This window comes from Palaemon carinicauda, chromosome 10 (assembly GCF_036898095.1).
Source record: "Palaemon carinicauda isolate YSFRI2023 chromosome 10, ASM3689809v2, whole genome shotgun sequence".
NCBI classification, from domain to species: Eukaryota; Metazoa; Arthropoda; class Malacostraca; order Decapoda; family Palaemonidae; genus Palaemon; species Palaemon carinicauda.
In genome coordinates this window covers 161,472,421-161,495,471 of record NC_090734.1, presented here as the reverse complement: position 1 = coordinate 161,495,471, position 23,051 = coordinate 161,472,421, and the positions used below count along the sequence as shown (strand labels likewise).

The 23,051-nt window shown below is 41.0% G+C and overlaps 1 protein-coding gene across 12 annotated transcripts in view; it reads right to left on the bottom strand.

Annotated features, from left to right (window-relative positions):
- Positions 1-994: 994 nt before the first annotated feature.
- The window catches only part of LOC137648932 (SH3 domain-containing kinase-binding protein 1-like), a 245,358-nt gene continuing 223,301 nt past the window's right edge, over positions 995-23,051 (bottom strand). For all 12 annotated transcript variants that reach the window (XM_068382124.1, XM_068382128.1, XM_068382132.1 and 9 more), the window contains 3 exons: positions 16,547-16,781; positions 4,801-5,279; positions 995-4,489 (listed from right to left, as the gene is read on the bottom strand). In XM_068382124.1, coding sequence (XP_068238225.1) covers positions 4,328-4,489; positions 4,801-5,279; positions 16,547-16,781 — 876 coding nt within the window. In that variant the 3' untranslated portion in view covers positions 995-4,327. The remainder of the gene's footprint in view (positions 4,490-4,800; positions 5,280-16,546; positions 16,782-23,051) is intronic.

The following is a 23,051-nucleotide window of genomic DNA, read 5'->3' as shown; positions in this document are numbered from 1 at the left end:
CCCCCGCTACTTCGTTCCTGACCTAATCAAGATACACCAGCCATACACCTTAGACACTTCATCTCGAACACATTCAATTTCTGTCTCTCCGTCACTTTCAATCCCCACAACTCCGACCCATACATCACAGTTGGTACAATCACTTTCTCATACAGACACTCTACATTCATACCTAACCCTCTATTCTATACCACTCCTTCACTACCCTCCAACACTTTGCGTCCTTCATTCACACACTAACGTACATCTGCTTCCACTCCATTTTCTGCAACAACAGATCCCAAGCACTTAAACTGATCTACTTCAAGTAACTCTCCATTTAACATGACATTCAACCTCGCACCACCTTCCCTTCTCGTACATCTCATAACCTTGCTCTTACCCACATTAATTCTTAACTTCCTTCTCTCGCATACCCTTCCAAACTCTGTCACTAATAAGTCTGCAACCAGTACAGTATCATCCGCAAACAACTGATTTGCTTCCCACTCATGGCACACTCGTCTATCAGTTTCAATCCTCGACCAAGCACTCGAGCATTCACCTCTCTCACCACTCCAAATTGAACAACCATGGCGACATCACGCATCCCTATCTCAGCCCCATTCTCGCTCGGAACCACTCGCTCATTTCCTAGCACACTCTTTACTACCTATGTAGAAACTTCACTGCTTGGAACAACCTTCCACCAACTCCATATAACCTCATCACATTCCACTTCGCTTCCCTATCAACTCTCTCATACGCTTTCTCCACATCCATAAACGCAACATAGTCCACCTTGCCTTTGGCTAAATATTTCTTGCATATCTGCCCTAATTGTAAAAATTCGATTCATACATCCCCTACCTCTTCTAAAACCACCCAGTACTTCTATATGTGAAATAGGACAAATGATAAAACAGAGAATGCAATCTTAGAAGCATTAGACAGTATACAACAATAATAATATTTAATTCTACACATCAGTACTGGAGAGAGAAAAAGGAGAAACTGCAATATTAACAGGCTTCTTTATTTACACACTGACTAGTGTTAAATAAAAATTACATGTGATTGTGCAGAAGAAAATGATACAATCAAATACCAAGGTAATAAAAAATATAAGGAAATTTGTGATGAATATCAAATGATTAGTTGACAAACACATAAAAAGCACTTGGCAACACAACCTACGGTAAACAATGTGACAAATTTAGCAGATAAAAGTGAATAAAATCTTACAACCAGAGTTGAATAAAACCAAACGAATAACAATGAAATAAGGATTTGGTCCAATTGCTTCCAGTATGAAAAATCTTATGACTAGAATATCTATTAATTTTACTATTCTATATGTACAATAGTTTATGCCAATCAGATGAATTATGAATGTTTGAACTGCCCAACCAATAATAAGCAGGAGATCAAATATAATGACACCATTCCTTTGCTTAGGTTAATTAAAATGTAAGTTAAGTACATCGCACATGATGCTCTCTAACTTTTGAACTTCAACAAACACTAACAATCTTTCAAATGAATTGATTTGCCTAGCATGGGGTAAATTAATTTCCCTTTTCTAGCTATAATTTACACAAACATCTGCCAATTACAGATGTTGTGCTGTTAAAATTCAGTACTACAAATCTGCATAAAACTTTTTTTTGATTAGGTTGTGGTAAGTTGAATACAAACAAACTGTCTTCTTGCAAAATTCAGATAAGAAACCTAGATATGGAATGTAAGTTTTGGTCCTGAATGAGCAATTATTTCTTGATGGAATTCCATTAAATATCTTGCACAAATAAAAGGGCCAACTTGATTTTGACGAAAGAAACTATACAGCATCCGAGTTAGATATACATAAATACCCTAATGATAAAGTATGTGAAATGATAGAATAATATAATTAAGAAATAATATACATGATAGAAAACAGCACAATATGGCATTTATAACTAAAATATAGTACTGTACACTAAACAAGACTGCCACCTGTACAGCAAAAAATACCAATATGTCCACTGTTATTAAGTACTCAAGTTCAAAGGAAAATTGTATATGTGAAGAAAAAGTAACATGACAACGCACAGTATAATTAAGCTTTTCTGTAAAGAAGAGGGTTAACACTGACCTGCTGTTCCACAACCAGTTGATTCCATAGGTGGGGAAAAATTTTGCCCGAACCAAATTTGTTTGGGGTCAAAGTACAGGAAAATAAAATCAGTCTCATATCAATTACTGTTAAAGATGTTCCTTTGTCCCTCTTTAAAAAACTAACTGATCTGCCTATACTTCTTCAAACCTACATCGGCTCAAAATGACAATAATAGTTTTTCAAACTATAACTTAAATGACAGAAAATCTTGTGGTTTCTATACTGTATTAAAAAATAACGGAGAATGTGCTGTCACGTTGCCTTAATACAAAAGGGAATGTTTAATCCTGTTGATGTCACAGTAGTTCAACTATTACTAGAAACAAGATGACTATTGTAATAAAAATCTTAAGGGAAAGGGGGAAGAAGATTCTTTCAGATATACTGTGGATTAAAACACATTTTAAAAATTTAATAAGTAACCATACTATGATAAAATCAGTAAGGCTGACGACTGGGAATGCTAATGAAAAGCCTTATCTAGTTTAATCGTGGAAGGTAAAAGCTCAGTAGATTATGTACATTTAAATTAATACTCAAAAGCTTTTTAAAAACATTTCATAGTTTCTAAGAAGAAAAACAAAAATTTTCCTGCATATCTGCAAGCACAAACATCTCAATTCAAAGGTTTCCCTTTGAGTGAATGTATAAAGCTCCTACAGTAACTTACTATTGCTTACTATCGTTAACGGCTCCTTATAACTTTTTGATATATTAAACATGTACTAGAAAAATATTGTATGAAGATTTCATTTAAAACTAAAAGACATTTCAAGACAAGTACAGCAGTTTCAATAAGACTGGAAGTGTTAGAACAGTACTGTTATCCACTTTTCATAAATACTAGGTTAAGTTTTTGCAAATCTGTACATTATTATCAGTCATTTCCAACTTACAATAGGCATATGCAACTAAAATACAACACTGAGTAAATTACATTATAAATCTTCTTATAATATGCTAATCATAATTTTATAAAAACACGATCACCGTTTACTCAATCATGAAAGGAATCGTCCAGAATTCCCATGAATGATTTCCTCAGTCCAAGTGGAAGAACCAAAAGATTTAAACTACCATGGCACAAATCCCTGACAAAAAAATGTCATGATATGACTTTTTCTTTCTTTCCAAAAAAGTCCTAGTTTAATATTTGCTTTAAAAATAACTTTTTTTTCATTAATACTGTTAAAACAATTTCTCTTGCATAAGCACCTACATTTTATCTCCGTTCAATGCTAATCAACAAATCATTTCACTCCTATGGATATTACAGATATGTGGCGCTAATGACATGATTTCATGACATCAAGATTATAAATTGAATTGTGTATATTGTCTAAGTACAGTACAGTATGTTATTTTACAGGTGCAAAATACATTTTGACACAGGCATGTGGATGATCACTGGTAAATACGAGTTCTCAAACTTAAGATTCTACTAATACAGGAAACTATGGAATAAATACATTTTGGTGTACTGTACAAATAAACTGGAAATAAATAAAGTTTAATGTAATTAGTATTTTATGCCTTAAGATACCATATTAAAAAAGGAAATAATATATACTAAGGGACTACTGAAATGCAGTACGGTATCAAATACTCCATTAATTAAAATTTCAAATGCAAAGAAATATAGATTTAAAATTCATAAAGGACGAAAGATTATTGCCTCTCATGAATTGGAAGAAGACAAAAAATATCATCGTAAAACTCTCGATGTATTTCTTTTACAGCATTCCCCTCATATAATTCATAAACCAAAATTTCTCAAGTTGTATGTACCATAGTTAAATATACTGTACTTTGATACAACTTGATGCCGAGACACGCAGACATCAAACACAAAAAGACTGAAATACTGAGGAGGTTGGATGTAGCGTTGTGTGTCTCCCTCAATTTCACTTTAATCATTCCACCATAAATGTTCTCTCCTGTTTAGGCAATCGACAAGTCACTCAAACTTTTATGCGGTTAAACACATTTCATACCAGCATGAATTTTCCTATTTAAAATTTATTAAAGTATTGCCAAAATCATAGTGGAAAAAATTTCCAATTAAGCCCTACTAAAACTTCGTAAAAAAAGAAAAAACTATGGGTTTTATTAATGAATAGAAAACTCAATGCACATACTGCTGGTTATGAAAGTATTTCCTCCACTGATCACAACTATGTTTTTCCCCTACACCTGCGAATAAGGATTTATAAGTTTTTTCATTCTTTCAATTTCCACTTCCATGCAAGCACGTTTCTTGCGCTCTTCGTCTAACTCGGACATTAGCATCTGAATGCAGTGACTGTGGTACTTTCGATTCTCTTCTAGTTTATCTTCAAGAGATTTTATCTGAAAATAAATTTTTTACTTTAAAAACAGGATTTGAAAATTAAAATTAAATCAGCTATTTATACTCTCCTTATTAAAATTGTGGAAAAAAATCAGTTCAAAATTAGTCTGAAAACATGAAATATCTGCCTAAAGGAATAATGTAAGTCTAATTGATAAAAAAAAATGGACAATGTTCAGAAACAAATAATGCTGAAAATCAGAAGCAATTATCAGTCATAAATTGCTATCACTAAAATGCTCTTGTACTTTGGAGGACCAAAGTGGAATATTCTTACATAAAGAGCTATGAAAAGTGTATTTAACCTCACCTTTGGCAAGAACTCCTTATATATGGCATTAACCTTCTCTTCTAGCTGACTATTATTATTATCTCTCGAGTCCCTCAATGGTCCAGTAAGCGATTTACTTTCCTTGACTTCTGGCGAGGCAACTGGTTTCTTCGACTCTGTATTGGCAGGGAGTTTTCTAGAGTCAACATTTGGTGGGAATTTTCTGATATCAGTAACAGGAGGGGATGATTCAGCCCCATTTCCTGGTTTATTAGATTCTGTAGGGGTTCGGGGAAGAGGTTTATTTTTGGCTACATTTGGCAATGGTGCGGTCTTGGATTCATAATCTGGACTAGGAATTCGTGGCTCAGTGACTTTTGCCTTTGTATCTGATATAGACCCATCAAGTTTTGATGGAACAGGTTTGAGTGGCTTTCCACTTGGTTTGTCCTCTGATTTTTGTGGTGGTACGGCAGGTTTTGAAGAAACGGCAGGTCCAGAGGTTGACATAATTTCATCTGACGAAATAAACAAAATGTTAAGTATAGTCTGTATTGTATATGTCTACTTCTTAACAAATATAAGTCAAATAGATGATATTATTCACTTGAGCATGAGCCTATGTCTTGTCATAAGCAAGGCGCTCTAAAACGAAAGAACAAACTTGAGCAAACCTAAAACTGGACAGACTTTACCCAACTCTCATAGCATTGGCCTACTACATTTATCTTCAACTTTAGAATTTCAATCTTTTGCAATAGATTGCAGTTCTATAAAAATCCATTAATCAGCTATAAAGAATAAACAGAATTTTAAAAATAACATCTATTTTACATTCACCTGATAATCATAATGTTTCTCTCTCATTGACTGATTTTATACAGGTTTATCACTATACAATTAAAAATTTCCCATATGTACTTTATAAATTCTGTTTATCTTTATGAAACCCCTGATGTTCATAATGCTGATTCCTACATACGAATGCAGAGACCATTTGTTTGAAGGAATCTGTTTTTTCTTTCCCGCTCAACTGATCTGCTAAGATGTTCAATTTCCTTGAATTAAGCCAATGGAAATGTACTCCCCTTAAATTCTAACAAGTCAATAGATCTTCCAATTATACTCCCAACTTCATAAAATGTAATTTCTTCACTTTACCAATTCTAAAAACTTAAAAAATAAATTCATTTGCATTAATAATGGGTCAAGAGAATTAGCATTATCCGTGGCCCTAACTAGGTTAGGCACTTGACTAGTTCTAAAATAAAAAAAAAGTGCTTTTCTGGGCTCGATTGACTAGTTCTGAAATAAAAAAAGTTCTTTTCTGGGCTCGACCTGTATCGCTCCGTGAAATGCTCCTTATAGCACAATTTCTAAGGGATAAATATTGCTAATTATACCAGAGAAAAAAAAGATGCATGGAATGCCAGGAATAAACCCAGCTCGCTCACTCTAATGAGTGTCGGTATAGTAACTGGGCGTGATAGAACCACGACCACAGGTCCCTCACCAGAACTAATTTATATTGAAATTTTTAAAAAACCAGTTTCCTAAAAATATACATCATTCAAGTCCAGTTATACCTCAGTATTATCCATATTTTGCAGTGTTGGCCTAGTGAATACCATAAAAAGGAAACTACAGGCTTTCCATATTCTTTACTTTAAACAAACACTTTTGCACCTGTGCTAGACAAAGGACTCATTTCAGCTACAGAGTACTACCAACTACATTAAAACAACTAGGGAAAATTTGAGATGAATCGGTGGCTGAGAAAACTCTGGGTTGGTGTCTGAAAAAACTCTGGGTTGAACCCCAATATCATCTGGAACAAAACCATTTGTCACATCATAAATATGCATATAAAATGATTGCTCATGAGTGCTTACTTCAGTGAATAGAGAGATATTAGGATCCAGCTGTCACTCTAGTCTTTTATCTCGGAATCTAGTGGTCATATATCGATCACAGAAATGCAAGGATTACACAAGTATTTGAGAGTGCAAAATTTGTGAAGAGGCAATAGACTTCCTAAGCACTATGCACTATCAAAACCTTACTAACTAGTAGAATAGAACTGGTAAACTAAACTTGAAGTTTGAAAAAGGGCAGGTTAGCTTAGAACCACTAACTTGTCAGACTCATAGGCCTTCAAAGATTCCCAAAGAAAGCAAAGTACTAAAGGCATATGAAGCTCAATACTATGAACCCAAGAAAGCTAAAAAATAGCTTGAGGGGAATTTCAATATCATCTAATACAATTCTATAGCTTAACATTCTCTTGATTTTCCATTGAGCTAAATGTTAACTTACTTTTGGAACATTAAAAAAGTCAACCAACAGTTGAAGATGACTGTTCAGAAGAGAAACTTTAGCAAGCGCCAATCCTCAAACAATATAAGAAAACGATTCCATGGCCAGCATAGTTGCACAAAGTTGCTTAAATCACTATGTAGCATTCATAACAATTGCACGATAAATTCTCTATTAAATGTGAAATAACCTAAAATCACAAACAACTAATTCAACTTGGATCACAGGGAAAAAATATTAAGATGACTAGTGCTTGTAAACACAACGTAAGAACTGAAAAACACTAAGAAACTACAATGTACCCACTCATATTCAGCTGCAATCAATCTCCAGGTTAATTCAATACAAATAGGGGAGAAGGCATTTTGTAAAGAAAGAAAAGTTTTCAATTTTAGAGTAGATTTCATCATTTAAACAGCATGGTGATAGAAGCAATTTGAACATCGTGGAGAAGGGGGCCATTTCAGGGGGATCTCATAAAAATCATAGCCATTAGTCTGAGTACAAAGAACCCTGTTTCCCATATATCTTGTCCATTTCAAGATGGGAGCTATCATCCTGGTAAAGACTCAAGAGACTCCTGAAGCCGAAACACACACACCCGAATTGGTAAACCTTTGAACCTTTCACAGACCTGAGGATATTCCTTGAACTTTGATGAATAGGAATGTGAAAATAAGCATCTGTCCAGTCTATCTAAAACATCCAATCACCTTTCCTGACTGCCCCCAAGAATGTACAAGTCTCTACCTCCCAACACTTTGGGGAACAGGAACAATCTGTTGTAAAACACATGAGATGAATTTAAAACTTCTGTTGGATCCTCATATGAGAGTTTTACAATCTCTACTTTCAAAATATAGGCCTTTGCTGAATTGTTTAAATAATTTGGAAAATATGACAAATTTTGTAGATAATTTGTATTTTTCCTACCATACAAACCTTAGCTATTTACATGGGGTATTATTTTGGCGGAGCTGAAATGACGAGCCATTAAATTTTAACGAGGGTTAACTCCCCCCCCCCTCACACACTGTGAATAGCTCAATTCACTTAAAGGTAGGACTTGACTTGGGGGTCAGGGCTGGCGGGTAACATTTGCGTAAATAGCTAAGGTTTGTATGGTAGGAAAAATACAAATTATCTACGAAATTTGTTATTTGTTCCGTAACCTAATACAAACCATGCTATTTACATGGGGTGACTTACCCTTAGGAAGGGCGGAAAGTCCCCAGCCTTCTGGCTTCGGCTTTACCCGGGGACTCCAATTCCGAGTTGTAGAACTCAAGGAACGGGAGTCCCTAACCCTTGCACGTTGTCATGTTTGACCATAATGCGGCCTACTAGGATGTGTGTGAAGGAGAATAACGTGACTCGTCCTAGGAAGTTGACCTGGAGTTCTTTATGTGGAACTCTAGGCTAGGACGTTCCCAATACCACCTCGTCAGGGTATGGGGGACGCAACAGTATTAAGGCTAATACTAGGAGCACAAGGAAGCATGGTTTACCTGCAGAGGTTGAGGTCAGCTACGCAAAGACCTGGATGCTGCTATCCCCAAGAGAGGGGAGACTGAAGAAAGAAGTAAGGGCCAGACATACTCTTTCATTCACGCAGACAAAAACCGGATGACAATGCCCTCAACCTTCTGCTACTTGTCCAATAAGGAGCCTGAGGTTAGACCAGCTGTTGTGCAGCCACCACAGGACCGATAGAAAACGTATCGAGGTTCCTGTGGGTCACGTCCTGCAGGCTGTGAACGTCGTCTGACGTTTCCAGACCCCAGCTTGTAGAACCTGCGTCACAGAGAAGTTTCTCTTGAAGGCCAGGGAAGTAGCAACACCCCTGACGTCGTGAGCTCTGGGACGACGTGACGGAGGAGAGTCGGGATTCAAGGTGCTGCTTATCACCTTGTGAATCCATGAAGAGATGGAGTTCTTGGTGACCCTCCTCTTTGTCCTCCCTGTGCTCACAAACAAAGCTTGCACATGAGGACGGGCTGCAGCTGTTCTCTTGAGGTAGCGCTTCAGACTCCTGACTGGGCACAGTAACAGATGGTCTGGGTCGCTTGTTACAGAACGTAGACTCGTTACCTTGAAGGAGTCGAATCTTGGATCCGACACCCCAGGGTTTTGAGTCTTAGCAATGAACTCAGGGACGAACTTAAACGTTACCTCCCCCCCATCCCCTTGAATGGGCAACGTCGTAGGAGAGACCATGAAGTTCACTTACTCGTTTAGCCGAGGCCAACGCGAGTAGGAACACCGTCTTCCACATTAGGTGGCGATCAGACGCCTGGCGTAATGGTTCAAAGGGAACTCTTTTCAGAGCCCTGAGCACTTGAACCATGTTCCAAGGAGGGGGTCTGACTTCCAACTGGGGGTAAGTAAGCTCGTAGTTGCGTATGAGTAGAGAGAGTTCCAACGAAGAGGAAATATCCACTCCTTTCAGCCTGAAGGCTAAGCTTAAGGCTGAGCGATAGCCTTTCACCGCCGAGACCGAAAGGCGCATTTCCTCCCGAAGATATACAAGGAACTCCGCTACAGTATTGTTGGAATAGTGGCATCGAGCGGAGAGATGCCCCTTCCACGACACCAACCACAAAAGACTTTCCACTAAGCCTGGTAGACGCTGGCAGAGGATTCTCGCAGGTGTCGAGACATCCTGTCCGCAACCTGTTGAGAAAATCCTCTCTCCGTGAGGAGTCGCTGGATAGTCTCCAGGCGTGAAGCCGAAGCGAAGCTACGGCCTTGTGGAAGATGTTGCAATGTGGTTGTCTGAGTAGCTCGTGACGTGGAGGGAGTTCTCTTGGGGGTTCTGTTAGGAGTTGCAGAAGGTCCGGGAACCATTCCGCATGATGCCATAGCGGAGCTATGAGAGTCATGGAGAAGTTGACTGATAGGTTGGCCTTGTTGAGCACCCTTCTCATCAGACAAAAAGGTGGGAAGGCGTAAACGTCCATGTTGTCCCACCTGTGTTGAAATGCATCCTGCCAGAGAGCCTTGGGGTCCGGGACTGGAGAGCTGTAAAGGGGCAGCCTGAAACTCAAGGCTGTCGCAAACAGGTCTACAGTCGGGGAACCCCACAAAGTCAGGACTTTGTTGGCTATCTGAGGATCCAAAGACCACTCGGTACTCACTATCTGCATCACCCTGCTGAGGCTGTCGGCGAGGACATTCCTCTTGCCAGGAATGAAGCGAGCTGATAGTGAGATCGAGCGGGTTTCGGACCATCTCAGAATCTCTACTGTAAGATGGGATAGCTGTTGCGAGAAGGTACCTCCCTGCTTGTTGATATAAGCCACTACTGTGGTGTTGTCGCTCATCACCACCATGGAGTGGCCCGCCAGGGTTTGTTGGAACTGTTGAAGAGCCAGAAAAACGGCCTTCAATTCTAGCAGGTTGATGTGGAGGCACCTTTCCGATTCTGACCTAAGGCCTGAGGCTCTTTGGTTCAGAATGTGGGCCCCCCACCCTTGATTTGACGCATTCGTAAACAGTCAAATCTGGGGGGAGGACGAGGAGATCTGCTCCCTTCCGTAGGTTCTCGTCGTCCAGCCACCATCGAAGATCCGCCCGTTCCGAAGGTCCTATGGGAACTAGGAAGTCCGGGGAATCGTTTCCCTGATTCCATCGTGACTTCAGCCGCCACTGAAAGGATCTCATCCTGAGGCGGCCGTTTGGAACAAGACGAACCAAAGAAGATAGATGGCCTAAGAGACGTAACAAGATTCTGCTACCTTCCTCAGCCTTGCTATCCTTTCGTCTGATGGAAAGGCTTTGTGGAGAATCGTGTCTAGTTTCATGCCTAGGTATACCAGTTTCTTCGTAGGGCGCAGAGAGGGCTTCTCGAGATTTACCAAGATCCCTAGATCTTGGCAAACTTCCAGAAGCCTGTCTCGGTGTCGCAGAAGGGTCGACTCCGAGTCTGCCAGGATTAGCCAGTCGGCCAGATAACAAAGGAGACGGATGCCGTTCCTGTGAGCCCACGACGAGATCAGAGCGAACACCTTGGTGAACACCTGGGGTGCTGTGGAGAGACCGAAACACAGCACCTTGAACTGGTAGGTCTTGCCGTCTAGGCTGAATCTTAAGTACTTCCTGGAAGACGGATGGATGGGGATCTGGAAGTACGCGTCCTTCAGATCCAGAGTGCACATAAAGTCTTGTGGTCTCACTGCAAGTCTGACCGTGTCTGCTGTCTCCATACTGAAACGAGTTTGTACGACAAACTTGTTTAGTGCTGAGAGGTCGATGACCGGTCTCCAGCCTTCAGACGCCTTCTTTACAAGAAAGAGTCGACTGAAGAAGCCTGGGGAGCCGTCGTCGACCTCCTGGAGAGCATCCTTCTTGAGCATGGTCTCGACTTCTGCCCGGAGGGCCAACCTCTTTGCCGATCCCCAGGCATAGGATTTCAACGACACTGGATTCGCTGTCAGGGGAGGTAGAGATGTTGTGAACGGGAAGTGATACCCTTGACCGATCACAGAGACCGTCCAAGGGTCGGCCCCGAGTTGCTGCCACCTCTGCATGCAACGTTTTAGGCATCCCCACACAGGTGGACACGGGGGGGGGGACTGCCACTCCTAGTGTTTGCGACCTTTGCCGCTTCCTCTAGGAGTTCTACCTCCCTTAGAGGACTTGCCGCATTTCTTGTCTTTCGGCTGAAAGGACTGCGGCTTAGACACGCTTGTCTTAGCTGCCGGAGCCTGCTTAGGTGTCCTGCGAGGCTGCTGTTGACGTTGTTGTTGAGGGGCTGGAGGTTTATAGGGCCGAGATTCCAGGGCCCTTTGGAGGAGAGAGTCCTGGTTCGATCTCCTCCACCTCTCAGCCGACTGCTCCATGTCACAAGGCTCCAGTAACTCCCCTCCAAAAATAGAGGAGTGCCTGAGCCTGCTGACGTCTGCAGTGGGGATCTTCCGATGGAACCTCTCAGACACTGAATCGCGTCTTTTGAGGATCATGTTGGCCCACAGGTTAGTGACCTGGTGGGCTAGAAACTCAATAGAGCGAGTGCCCGAGAGGAGGAAGGTCTCCAAAGCTTTCCTATTGCTCTCCTTGGACAGATCCTCGGATCGCAATAGGATGCCCAGAGACCCAAGCCAGAGATCAAGCCACAAAGTTGCCTGCATGGCATTCTTCGCGACTTTTTCCAGGTTTTGGGTCTCTGACGCTGCAAACGTCACCTGCCAGGTAGAGAGCTTCTCGAAAGAAGTTCCCTTTGCTAGTTCTTCCATGGAATGATGGAGTGGAAGAGACATGCAAGACTCCCCGTCGATCTCGAAATACCTCCTCTGTTGGACTAGAGGAGGTGGGAGGAGTCTGAACCCGGCAGAAGAACATCCTGAGGAGGCCAGACCAGAGAATTGACCTTTGACCTTGTCTCTGGCGCCTTTCACCCCTTTAGACCAGGGCAAAGCCGCACTAGTCTTGGGGGGCTTCTGGACACCAAAGACCTCGTCAAGCACGGTGTCTTTCCCCTCGCGAGGGGCTGTCTCCGGGTCTTTGATTTTGTTGAGCTCCCTCATCAATCCAAGGACCTGCCAGAACGCATGATCTGACTAGCTGTGCTCTCCTCTTGGTGGACTGGCAGCTAAGTCTCCCATCCCCAAGAGGTCTTCTTGGGGAGAAACGTGGACGTCCTCCCCAGGGATAGCTGGCTCTTGACGAATCCTCGATGAAGATTTTGGAAGTCTTGGTGTCCTTCGATTCCCTCCTGGGAGGGAAGTAGGACTCCAACAAAGATGCCCGAGGAGGACCCTCCTCCCGTGCAACCCCTCCTCTATCCGGAGAAAATTCTCCCCTTGGTGCCAAGGGAGAATTCTCCGAGTTAGAGGAATCCCCCGAGGACGAGATAAACTCATCTATAGGAGGGGGTGGAGCTGCAGAGGTTGGAGAAGGAGAAGGGGTCCGCCTGATGGGGTTCCTGGAGACAAGCTTTTCCTGGGGAGGAGTCACCACGAAGCCCACTCCTTTCCTTTTCTTCAACGGTGGAGAACCCGTCCCTGATCAGTGCTGGAAGGCTTAATAGCCTGGACCACAGCATTGATCATGTGGCGGAACCATGGTAGACGGGTAACTGACGCTGTGTCAGCAATCCCCGCTGGAGAAAAGGGGATCTCGCGACCCTTAGGAGTGGACACCACGGGGCCTTCCTGAAAAGAAAAAGATGATTGCCTAGACCTCTCTGCCGATCTTTCTTGTTCTGCCGTTGTCCTCCTCTTGCGCGGAGGTAAATCCTGGGAACGCCATCCAGGAGGTGCGTCCTGCTGATGATCCTTGCGATCCGTATGACCCACACGGGCGGGTACGATGCCGCGCCCTGGAGAGCTCGTGAAAAGAAGTTTCGCGCACGGGCGAGGTAGCGACCATAGGACCGCGCGTGATGGCGCGCAGGTGAACGCGCGTGGGAGCGCGCAGGTGAATGGCGCGCAGGAGGGTATGCACGAGGTCGAGTAGGAGAGCGTGCATATGAACGCGTAGGAGAACGAGCTGGCGAGTGGGCGCGCGACCTCTTAGGAGAGCACTGGTGATGGTGGGAGGGAGAGAGATGTCTCCTAGAAGACTTGGTCTACCTCAACTGGTGGCGCGCAGATCTGTCAGTGATTGGGGCGCATGAAGGAGAGACCCCTTCTTTAGAGCCTGCAGGCCCCACAGCGTGTTGGCGTGAAGGGCGAGCTGTAGGAGATCGTGGGCGTTTGTGCGCCAAACTTAAGAGGCGCTCAGAAATCAAAGGGCGCGCAGGAGCAACTGGGAGTGCAGGAATCGACGAGTGAGGCAAAGGTGAACCCTTGCGAGCGTCTGAATCAGAAGATCTTGTGGGCGCTGGCGAGCGTGGGCACGCAGGACGTGCAACAGGCACAGGCACTAGTGCGTGCTTGCGCGCGCAGGAAAGTGATGGTGCGCAGTGCGCCCATCAGGAAGTTGTTGCTTCTCAGGCTGGGGGCGCCCTAAGGAGCGCTGGCGAGCAAGGGAGCTCTGGCGAGTAGGAGATCGCTGGCGCGTTGAAAGGCGTTGTACTTTCTCTGGCGCGTTGGGGAGCGTTGGTCCTTCACAGGCTGAAGAGCGCGCCCAGAAAGGCGCTGGCGCGTTGGGGAGCGTTGATCATCCTCAAGATGAAGAGCGCGGTGGCGAGCAGGAGAGCGCTGGCGCACAGGAGATCGCTGGCGCGTTGGAGAGCTCTGGCGAACAGGAGAACGTTGATGAGTAGGTGACGAAGATGACCTACGCTCAACTGCACGCAAGCGCGCAAGGGCCAGGGATTTAACCCCAGAGTCCTTTTCCCCCGAAGGGAACGGTGCCTGTAGGATTACAGGTGACGGCAGCACTGAAGATCTGGCAGGAGTAGGGGGATCATGAACGATCCGCAGAGGGGTCAAGGGATGTTGCAGGTATGACCTTCTCCTGACGAGGTAGTTCCTCCGCAGGGGGAGGAGAAGGAGACCCAAAGAGGCGCCTCTTCACCCCTTTATAGGGAGAAGGGAGCCCCCTCTCTCGAATAGGCCTACGGGCCTTACGTCGAATGCGACCCCTGGGTAAGGAGTCAGGGTCATCGGTCCTTCGAAGAGGTGTCTCTGAAAGCGTGCTCCCCGGGGGGAGACGAGCTCGCAGGAGAGACCAGAGGACCCACTTCCCCTTCGAAGGCTGCGCGGAAGGGAGAGGTGAGTCTTCAGCAACATCCGAGGCAGCAGGATCAAGGGATTGACTTGGCACGTCAGAAGGGACAGTCAAAACAGCGTCGGCAAAGTCCGAAGGATAAACCTCCGGAATTACCGGCGACTGTTTGACTGCAGCCCCCAGCTGCAACAAGTCAAACAGGCCTTCCTTGGAGGGAGTGCCCTTAAGCCCCAAGGAAGCCCAAAGCTGAAATAAACCATGGTTAGATACCGTACAGTCAAATTCATCAAAATATAAAATATCCTCCCCTGGGGGAGGAGAGGGAACAACCTCGCTAAGGGAGGCCACACCCTCTCCACCACCCCGAGGTTAGCAAAAACCACTAGGGCCTGTGATCTCACTCAGCGGTTTCACAGGTGAAGCCGGACGAGGGAGACCTTCGGAGGAGGTTCGGGCGGCGCAAGGGAAGTCCTTAGAGACCTCCTTCTTCAAAGTCACCTTCGAAGGAGATCGGTCTCTCTTGGACTTCTTCTTGCGCCTACGACCGAACTTCTCCCACTGGGAGGCAGACCACTCCCTGCACTCACTGCACTCATTTTCCTTATCACACCATTGACCTCGGCAAAGGGGGCAAAGGGCGTGAGGATCCGTATCCATAGAGGACATAAAAGTCCCGCACGGGCGATTAGGAAGTCCAGGGCAAGTACTCATTGTTATAGAGTCGAGGCCAACTTCACGCACAAACTGAGAAAGCAGAAAAAAGATTAAAGGCTGTCAAGCGAGGGTGAGAGCAGAAACGTCTGATCATCACCCGAGCCAAAAGTGAATTGAGCTATTCACAGAGTGTGAGGGGGGGGGGGGGTAGCTAGCTACCCCTTCCCTACCCCCGCTAACTAGCGAGGAGGTAGTTAACCCTCGTTAAAATTTAATGGCTCGTCATTTCAGCTCCGCCAAAATAATACCCCATGTAAATAGCGTGGTTTGTATTAGGTTACGGAACAAATATAGGTTCTTTGGACATAGGAAGATTGGAGAACGGGATTTGATAGCCCTCTTTGACCATGTTGAACTCTTAAACATGGTCAGCTACTATCTGAACATAGCTTTCCATATGAACAGCGGCAGGTGGAACATTCTTCACGGTGATTATCTAAATCACATCATTCCCTCTGCCACAAGGCATAAAATTAATAAGGATCTTGAATACCCACAACAACTCTCATACTAATCCAGAAAAAATCCCCTTAATTATCACTAATAACCTATATTATACAAAACATAAAAATCTGGAGGGGGGTCAACAACGATAACTACCGAACATGTAGGTGACAAGAAAACTGAAAAGAAAGGATCTATGGCATACCCAAGCTGAGGTTATTGCCATGAACTGCCAGACTGTCTCAATACTGTACTAGAGGCCTAAATCTATTGAAAGGTAATAAATCTAGAAATTTTTAGTTTTAGGGTTAACAGCAAAAAACAAGGCTTCAAAAGAAAAGTATTATGAACAATAAGGGAGTTTCATAGAAATAAAATTTGACATAATTTTCATCCCTTTGTTTCTAAAATCGGACATTGCTTTTGGTAGGAGTTTGGCCACAAAAATGTTTGATGGTTACTATTGACCTAAAATCTATGATGAATCTAGGCTCTTGAGTACAGTATAACTTAAATCCAAGGATACACTAAGCACTAAAATTTATAAAATAGAATGTATTTCATCCTTGCTTCTTTAAACTAGCCATTTTATAGAAAAATTTGTAAGACCACGTGAATTGGAATTTTTCTAAATGTTTCTCACAAGGATATATATATATTTTTTTAATTTTACATGAATAATATACAGTAATCTCACCGGCATTGAAGACCCCTGATATTTTCTTTTTCTGATTTAATCTTAATTCTTGTAGCCATGGAACATCTTTGCTGGCTTCATGTCTAGTTCTAAGTTCCACAGTTGGCTTTCCACCAGTAGGAGACACAAGAGGAGTAGGTGGTTTTGCCGGGGTTTGTACTGCTAACGAGGGAACACTAGGGCTTCGAGGAAGTTCAGATGCAATAATGTGTCCATTTGGTTGACTACCAGTATCCTGTGAGCAGATATATAATGAATGACAGCTCAATAAGGAAAATACATCACAAAACAAGAAAATAAGAGTACAATATTTTATACAGTGAAAATATGTTTCAGATTATAATTTTGTAAAGAATAACCAGATTACCGAGTCAAATTTGTAGATTCCAACAAGTAAGGCATGTAGGGTTAATAATTAAATTACAGACCTAAATCAAAGTAGGGTAATATTAAAATTGGAAAACCAGTTTAGAAGAGACCAATAGGAATAAACGAAATAAACATTCAGAAGAGCCTCGGATATGATAAATATTTTGGATCGATTACAGCAAAATGAATGAAAAATATCATGAGAAGTATCACTCAATGGGACATGAATGCGCTGAAAGGACTATGATCAGATTAAAATTTATTTAACAACAAATGGCTGTGATTTCCAGAGTAAAATTTCTAAACATCACTAACTTATGATTTCCAAATGTCTATAACAGCTCTTCTGTAATGTTATTTTTTTATTTTACTAGCAGTATACAGCCTAAGAAAAATTTAACCATACTAGCATAAACTGTGCCCCAACGCTTGTTTCAAAAATAGTATGCATATCCTTTAGTGTAACTTGAAACAATTCAATATGGCTATGAATTTATTTTGGTTTCCATTTCACACCACATTAATATTAATTCTTAAAAACATCTATGGAAAGCAAGACAATCTTTGCGGTTACTGGGAACATTAAATGGAATACAGCACTTTTTTAAAACTGTACAAGCACTTTGAATATTCAACATTTACCACACAGTATGAAGTGATAAAACCAACTTCACCTCCCCTTAGATGCACACTACCAATATGGTGCACCAACGACCGTACACTAGTCTGAAACTTGATATCTGGTAAAACATGAAACCATATCCTGCTATTCCCTCCCATCCAAAAGCCTTATTCAACATCTATCAAAGCTCTGCTAATAAGAAAAAACCTTGAATGCTTCGCATTACTAACAGTGGCTTTTTAATTCTTTGCTTTATTTAACTTTCAGAGAGTTTTTAAGCACAAAACTAAAATAAGGATGTACAGTACACACAAGTTCATTTACATCTCAGTTTGTATATATATGTATTATTATTATTATTATTATTATTATTATTATTATTGTTATTATTATTATTATTATTATTAGCCAAGCTACAACCCTAGTTGGAAAAGCAAGATGCTATAAGCCCAAGGGCTCCAACATGGAAAAATAGCCAAGTGAGGAAAGGAAATAAGGAAATAAATAAATGATGAGAATAAATTAACAATAGTAAAAACAGTAACAGCGTCAACACAGATTTATGATCGCATTCTAATTTAGTTTTCCTGAATTTTATGATTTTAACTGAATGATTGAATCAGATTTGAGATTATGGTCAATTCAAGACTGACTAGAAGTTTGGAAATGTGAATAATATATTCTGTCCACAGCCATGCCAAAATATAACCCTGAACAAAGTTTGCTGTACTATTCTCTTGACTATTTACATAAACTGTAAATAAAAGTGCTTTGTTTCAACATAATTTCCCATAATAAGAAAATTCTCTTAATATATTGTTAGTCTAGGTACAAACACCAATATTTTGTCTCCTTAGTACTTAAATGCACTGAATTTAAATCACAACATAGAACTGAACATAAACTGTTTCTAAAAACATAAGTGGTGAAAATAATGACATTAATATGTGATGCAATTGAACAACAGGTGATTTAAATAATGATGAGGACAATCTAGGGAGTCACATTTGCAGTAGTGTGTGTCATGTATAGTTCCATATGAAATGCAAGTAAAGTAACAGGTTTAAAATTACCCTACGAACTAAAGAAATTCCAAGCAAAATAAATTAGCTCTCTAAGCATGGGCTACAGAGAATTTGAGTGCAGGAGGTTACTTAGTGGTATAAAAACAGTGCAAAATAAGTAAGGAAACCCAACCTACCTTTTCAAAGCAATATAAAAAAAACAAAAGGAAGAGGCTCTAAGAAATGAAAACCCATCTCAAAGTAATAATTAATTAACCATTCCTCGATGAAACTACAAAATTAGCACCAGAGCACTAATATACCATAATTTAACCATCATAAGTAAACAAAGCTGGGAAATAGCTGTGAATTAGGTCATTTATAGAGAGATAATGATAAAAATAATGCTGAAAATAATCCAACTACGAAAAACCATGGCCATAGTCCAAGCCCCTATGGGGCCCTGAGTATGGCACCATGGCCACGCTCCCAACAGAGACGGGAGCACAGGGTTATGATCAAGTAACGTGGGAGTTGGGGTGACTGATATAGGGAGTGTAGGAGCCACAGGTCCCAGGGACAGTGGCTGGGGTGACTGATATAGGGAGTGTAGGAGCCACGGGTCACAGGGACAGTGGCTGGGATGACAGGTACAGGAACAAGTGTGAGGTACACAGTGGAATGGCACTAAAGCTAATCACAGGGGATGAGTACCAGGACTACACATAAATGTTTACTGGCCTTGGCACCTTCTTACACCCTTCTCACTTAGGCACATCCTCATCCAATGTGGTGGAAGCCTTCTATATTACTTTGTAGCTTTTTAGGATTAAGGTGCACTGTTGAAATCACCGTTGGATTCACTGACACTAGGGATACTGAGGGCAAAATAGCCTTAGCTAAACACTCCCTTGAAAAGACATTCAGGGACTACCTGTAAGACCTACGGAGCTTCAAACCTTCCTTAGGTCACTCATTACTGGGAGTCTGCAAGGATGATTTTTCACCACATGGAGTGTGGAGTATACCTCACATTCCACCAACCCTGAAAAACTCCCTAATGTAGATCCAAGTTTTCCATCTCCTGAAGCATACTCATGACTAAGCCAAGCCAGCTTTAATTAAAAGCAAAATTCCCCCGGCTAACCTGAAAACCTTTCCTAGTAACTGTTTCAAGGAAATGAGTATCAACAAAGGGGCCACTACCCTGAGCAGGATCACTCAGCATATTTCCCCTTAAGGTCTATGCAGTCTCAAATCCTTAATAGACTAGTCTCAAATCCTTATCTTACATGTTTAATTTGTGCAGCACATACAACTTCTATAGGTAAAGGATGTTGGTAGCTAACACATTTAAATAGACGTGAGCCACGACAGCTGGAAGAGATGGAACCAAGCCAAAGGCATATACTGTACTAAGAAGCTTCAACAAAGGGAAAACTCGACAAGGAGGATAGCGTGTTGAACATTCTCTCTAGTATTGTCATGGCCATTGCAAAGAATGATGCCTAAGAAGACTTATCCTTTCTTGTCATTAAATAATATGCCCCCATTTAAAAGGGAGCCACAACTACAATGTTAAAACCGATACTTGCAAATACTGTAATCATGTCCCTAATCATTGTGGGAGTGAATCTGAGTGAATCTATCACTACAGTGTGAGTGAATCTATCACTGGTTTAACCATAAACTAGTGCAGTATCCAATCTACACTTGGTTCCCTACTTTGTTCAATCATTAACACAAAGCCAATATCAACCATTCAAACAGAAGAGTATGAAAAACATTAAACAACTTTTAATAGGATGGAACTGTACATAATTGCTGCGCCCGAAGATAGAAGTGAAGAATCTTTGACATGAGACTAGATGAGGCTAGTCGTCTGCACTCACCACCTGCTACTAACTACTTTGTTGATGATTTCAATAGCTAATCCTTATTTTAAAGGATGATAGGTTTGTATAAGGGTAGGAAATGTCGACAAAATTTAAGTCTTTACAAGAATGAAAAAGCAAGATAGCATGGCTCTGTATGAGTTAGAAAGGACGACAGGGCTGTATTAGGGTTACTCATGTAGTGTAAGCATGAAAATTTTGTTAAGGAGTTGAAATAAACGAGATTAAAAGAAAAAAATAAAGTGTTCTTAAATTGAAAGGAAATGGATTTTGAGTAAATATATTTTCAAGTACAGTACTATGAATACAAGAATTTTTGTGTACTAAAGCACCAGATTCTAATAAAATAATTACTTGCATTACAAAAAGTGTCAAATATTTACTGTACTGATGTATCACTACAGTATCAATCAATAATCCTTACACTAGAGTTCATTATTACTATACCTAGCTGAGCTACAGCCCTAGTTGGAAAAGCAGGATGCTGCAAGCTGAGGGGCTCCAACAGAGAAAAAAGTCCAGTGAGGAAAGGAAATTAGGAAATGAATACACTATAATTGCGAAGTAATGAATAATCAATAAAAGGTATTTAAAGATCAGTAATAACATTAAAATAGATCTGGAATACCAGTATATAAATTATGAAGGGAGACTTATGTCTACCTGTTCAACATGAATATATTTAGAGTAAGTGTGAATTTCTGGTTACACCGATTCAACAGCCTCATTAGTTAGATCATTCCACAATCTGGTTACAGCTGGAATAAAACTTCTAGAATACTGTCGTATTGAGCCAATGATGAAGGCATGACTATTAAAATTAACTGCAAACCTAGTAAAATGTACATGATGGTACAGCCTGGGAAGATCTGAATGAAATGGATGGTCAGAATTATGAAAAATCTTATACAACATGCACAAAGAATTAACTGAATGACAGTGCCAGAGATTAATATCCAGACCAAGAATAAGAAATTTAATAGACGGCATGTTTTACTAAATACGAGGATGGTGCATGTGTCAGTGAAAATCCACTGATGGTTATTAAAAGAGAATTCTACTACTTAGCAAGACTAAGCTGGATGGTTTAAAAATAAATTAATTTTTTTACCTTCATAATCTTATATTGAACTTGTTTTAGTAAGTGTGAGAGTGAGTGGAAAAAAAAGCTTATACTGTAGTGTTTTATGAATCAAAATGAGGTTCATAATAGTTTTCCAGGTTTTTAATACCCATATTTTTTCTTACTGAAGGAAGTATAAAAACCTAATGGTACCCAAAGTCCCAAAACATAAAAACATGCTATATTCATATTTAAAAAAGAAAAAAATCTATTATAAATGAATGGTTCAGTTTTCCTAAAATTCATACCTTCGCATCCAAAACAAATATCTTTATCTTAGAATGGCTTTTTCATTCAATTAGTTTCAGGATTTAATCAAATCAAAACTACTAATAGAAAGAGAAAAACTTTATAAGATACTCGAAAAGGTCAAGTCCAACAATGATATGCCTAACCTTGCTGAAACTATTGTTAATTCACAACATATCTGAGGTATAATCAAAATTTCTGGGCTCGACCTGTGTCGCTCCGTGAAAACACAAAACAACACAGAGCAAATAAAAACACGTCAGACCAACGCAAGTGCTGAGGAGGAATGAGGATAGAGGGTGGGGAGATGTAGGGGTAGAGAGGGGGGATGTTGATGAAGGAGGGGTCTAATTGGTGAGGAATCTATGGTCGTGGTTCAATCACGCCCCAGTTTTCTATACTGACACTCAATGAGTGAGCGAGCTAGGTTTATTCCTGGCATTCCATGCATCTCTTTTTTTTCTCTGGTATATTCAGCAATATCTATGCCTTAGAAATGGTGCTAGAGGAGTATTTCACTGGGCGACACAGGTTCCTCGCCCAGAAATAGATTTTTCCTTCGTCAAAATCCCTTTTTCATTGCCACAAGGCACCAGCCAAAAAAACATCTGCCATTCCCTAGAAGTCCCAATAAAGGACACTGGATGCAATATGCTTTGTATAAATTACTTTAGGCAGCACAAGAGTTATTTTTGGTATTTGGTCCTTCACACACTGCTGCTTACTTCTTAATATCATTATTTGTCTCTCCCTACTAGGCAGTCTAAACATTTGACTTGGTAATCTGGTTAACTATTGCAATGTTCATGAGTATATGTTAAACTTTAAAGTACTGTATGTACTGCACAACCAAAGTGAGATTAAAATCTATTAGCCATATTAAAACCCAAGACATGACAAGATGGACCAGCAAGATTGCCAGGTCTACAGAATATATCTTTAAGCATTGCAACAAGGTACTGTACATTATTACAGTACTTGTATTTTCTGAACATTTAAATCTTATGTTGTTACAATTATTCTACACAGTGTATCAGCATCATTAAATAGATTAATTAATAACTGGCTTCTGATTCATTTCATGTATCCAATCACATTTTTAAAAATTATAAACTGCACGTGAGGCACTCAATATCTAGCAATTACATTTCCATACCCAAAAAGGCTTAAAGAATAAAAATAAAGTATAATGGTATGCATCATTAACCATCTTTGGCATTTTAAAAGTAAAAATCTGTGAAAG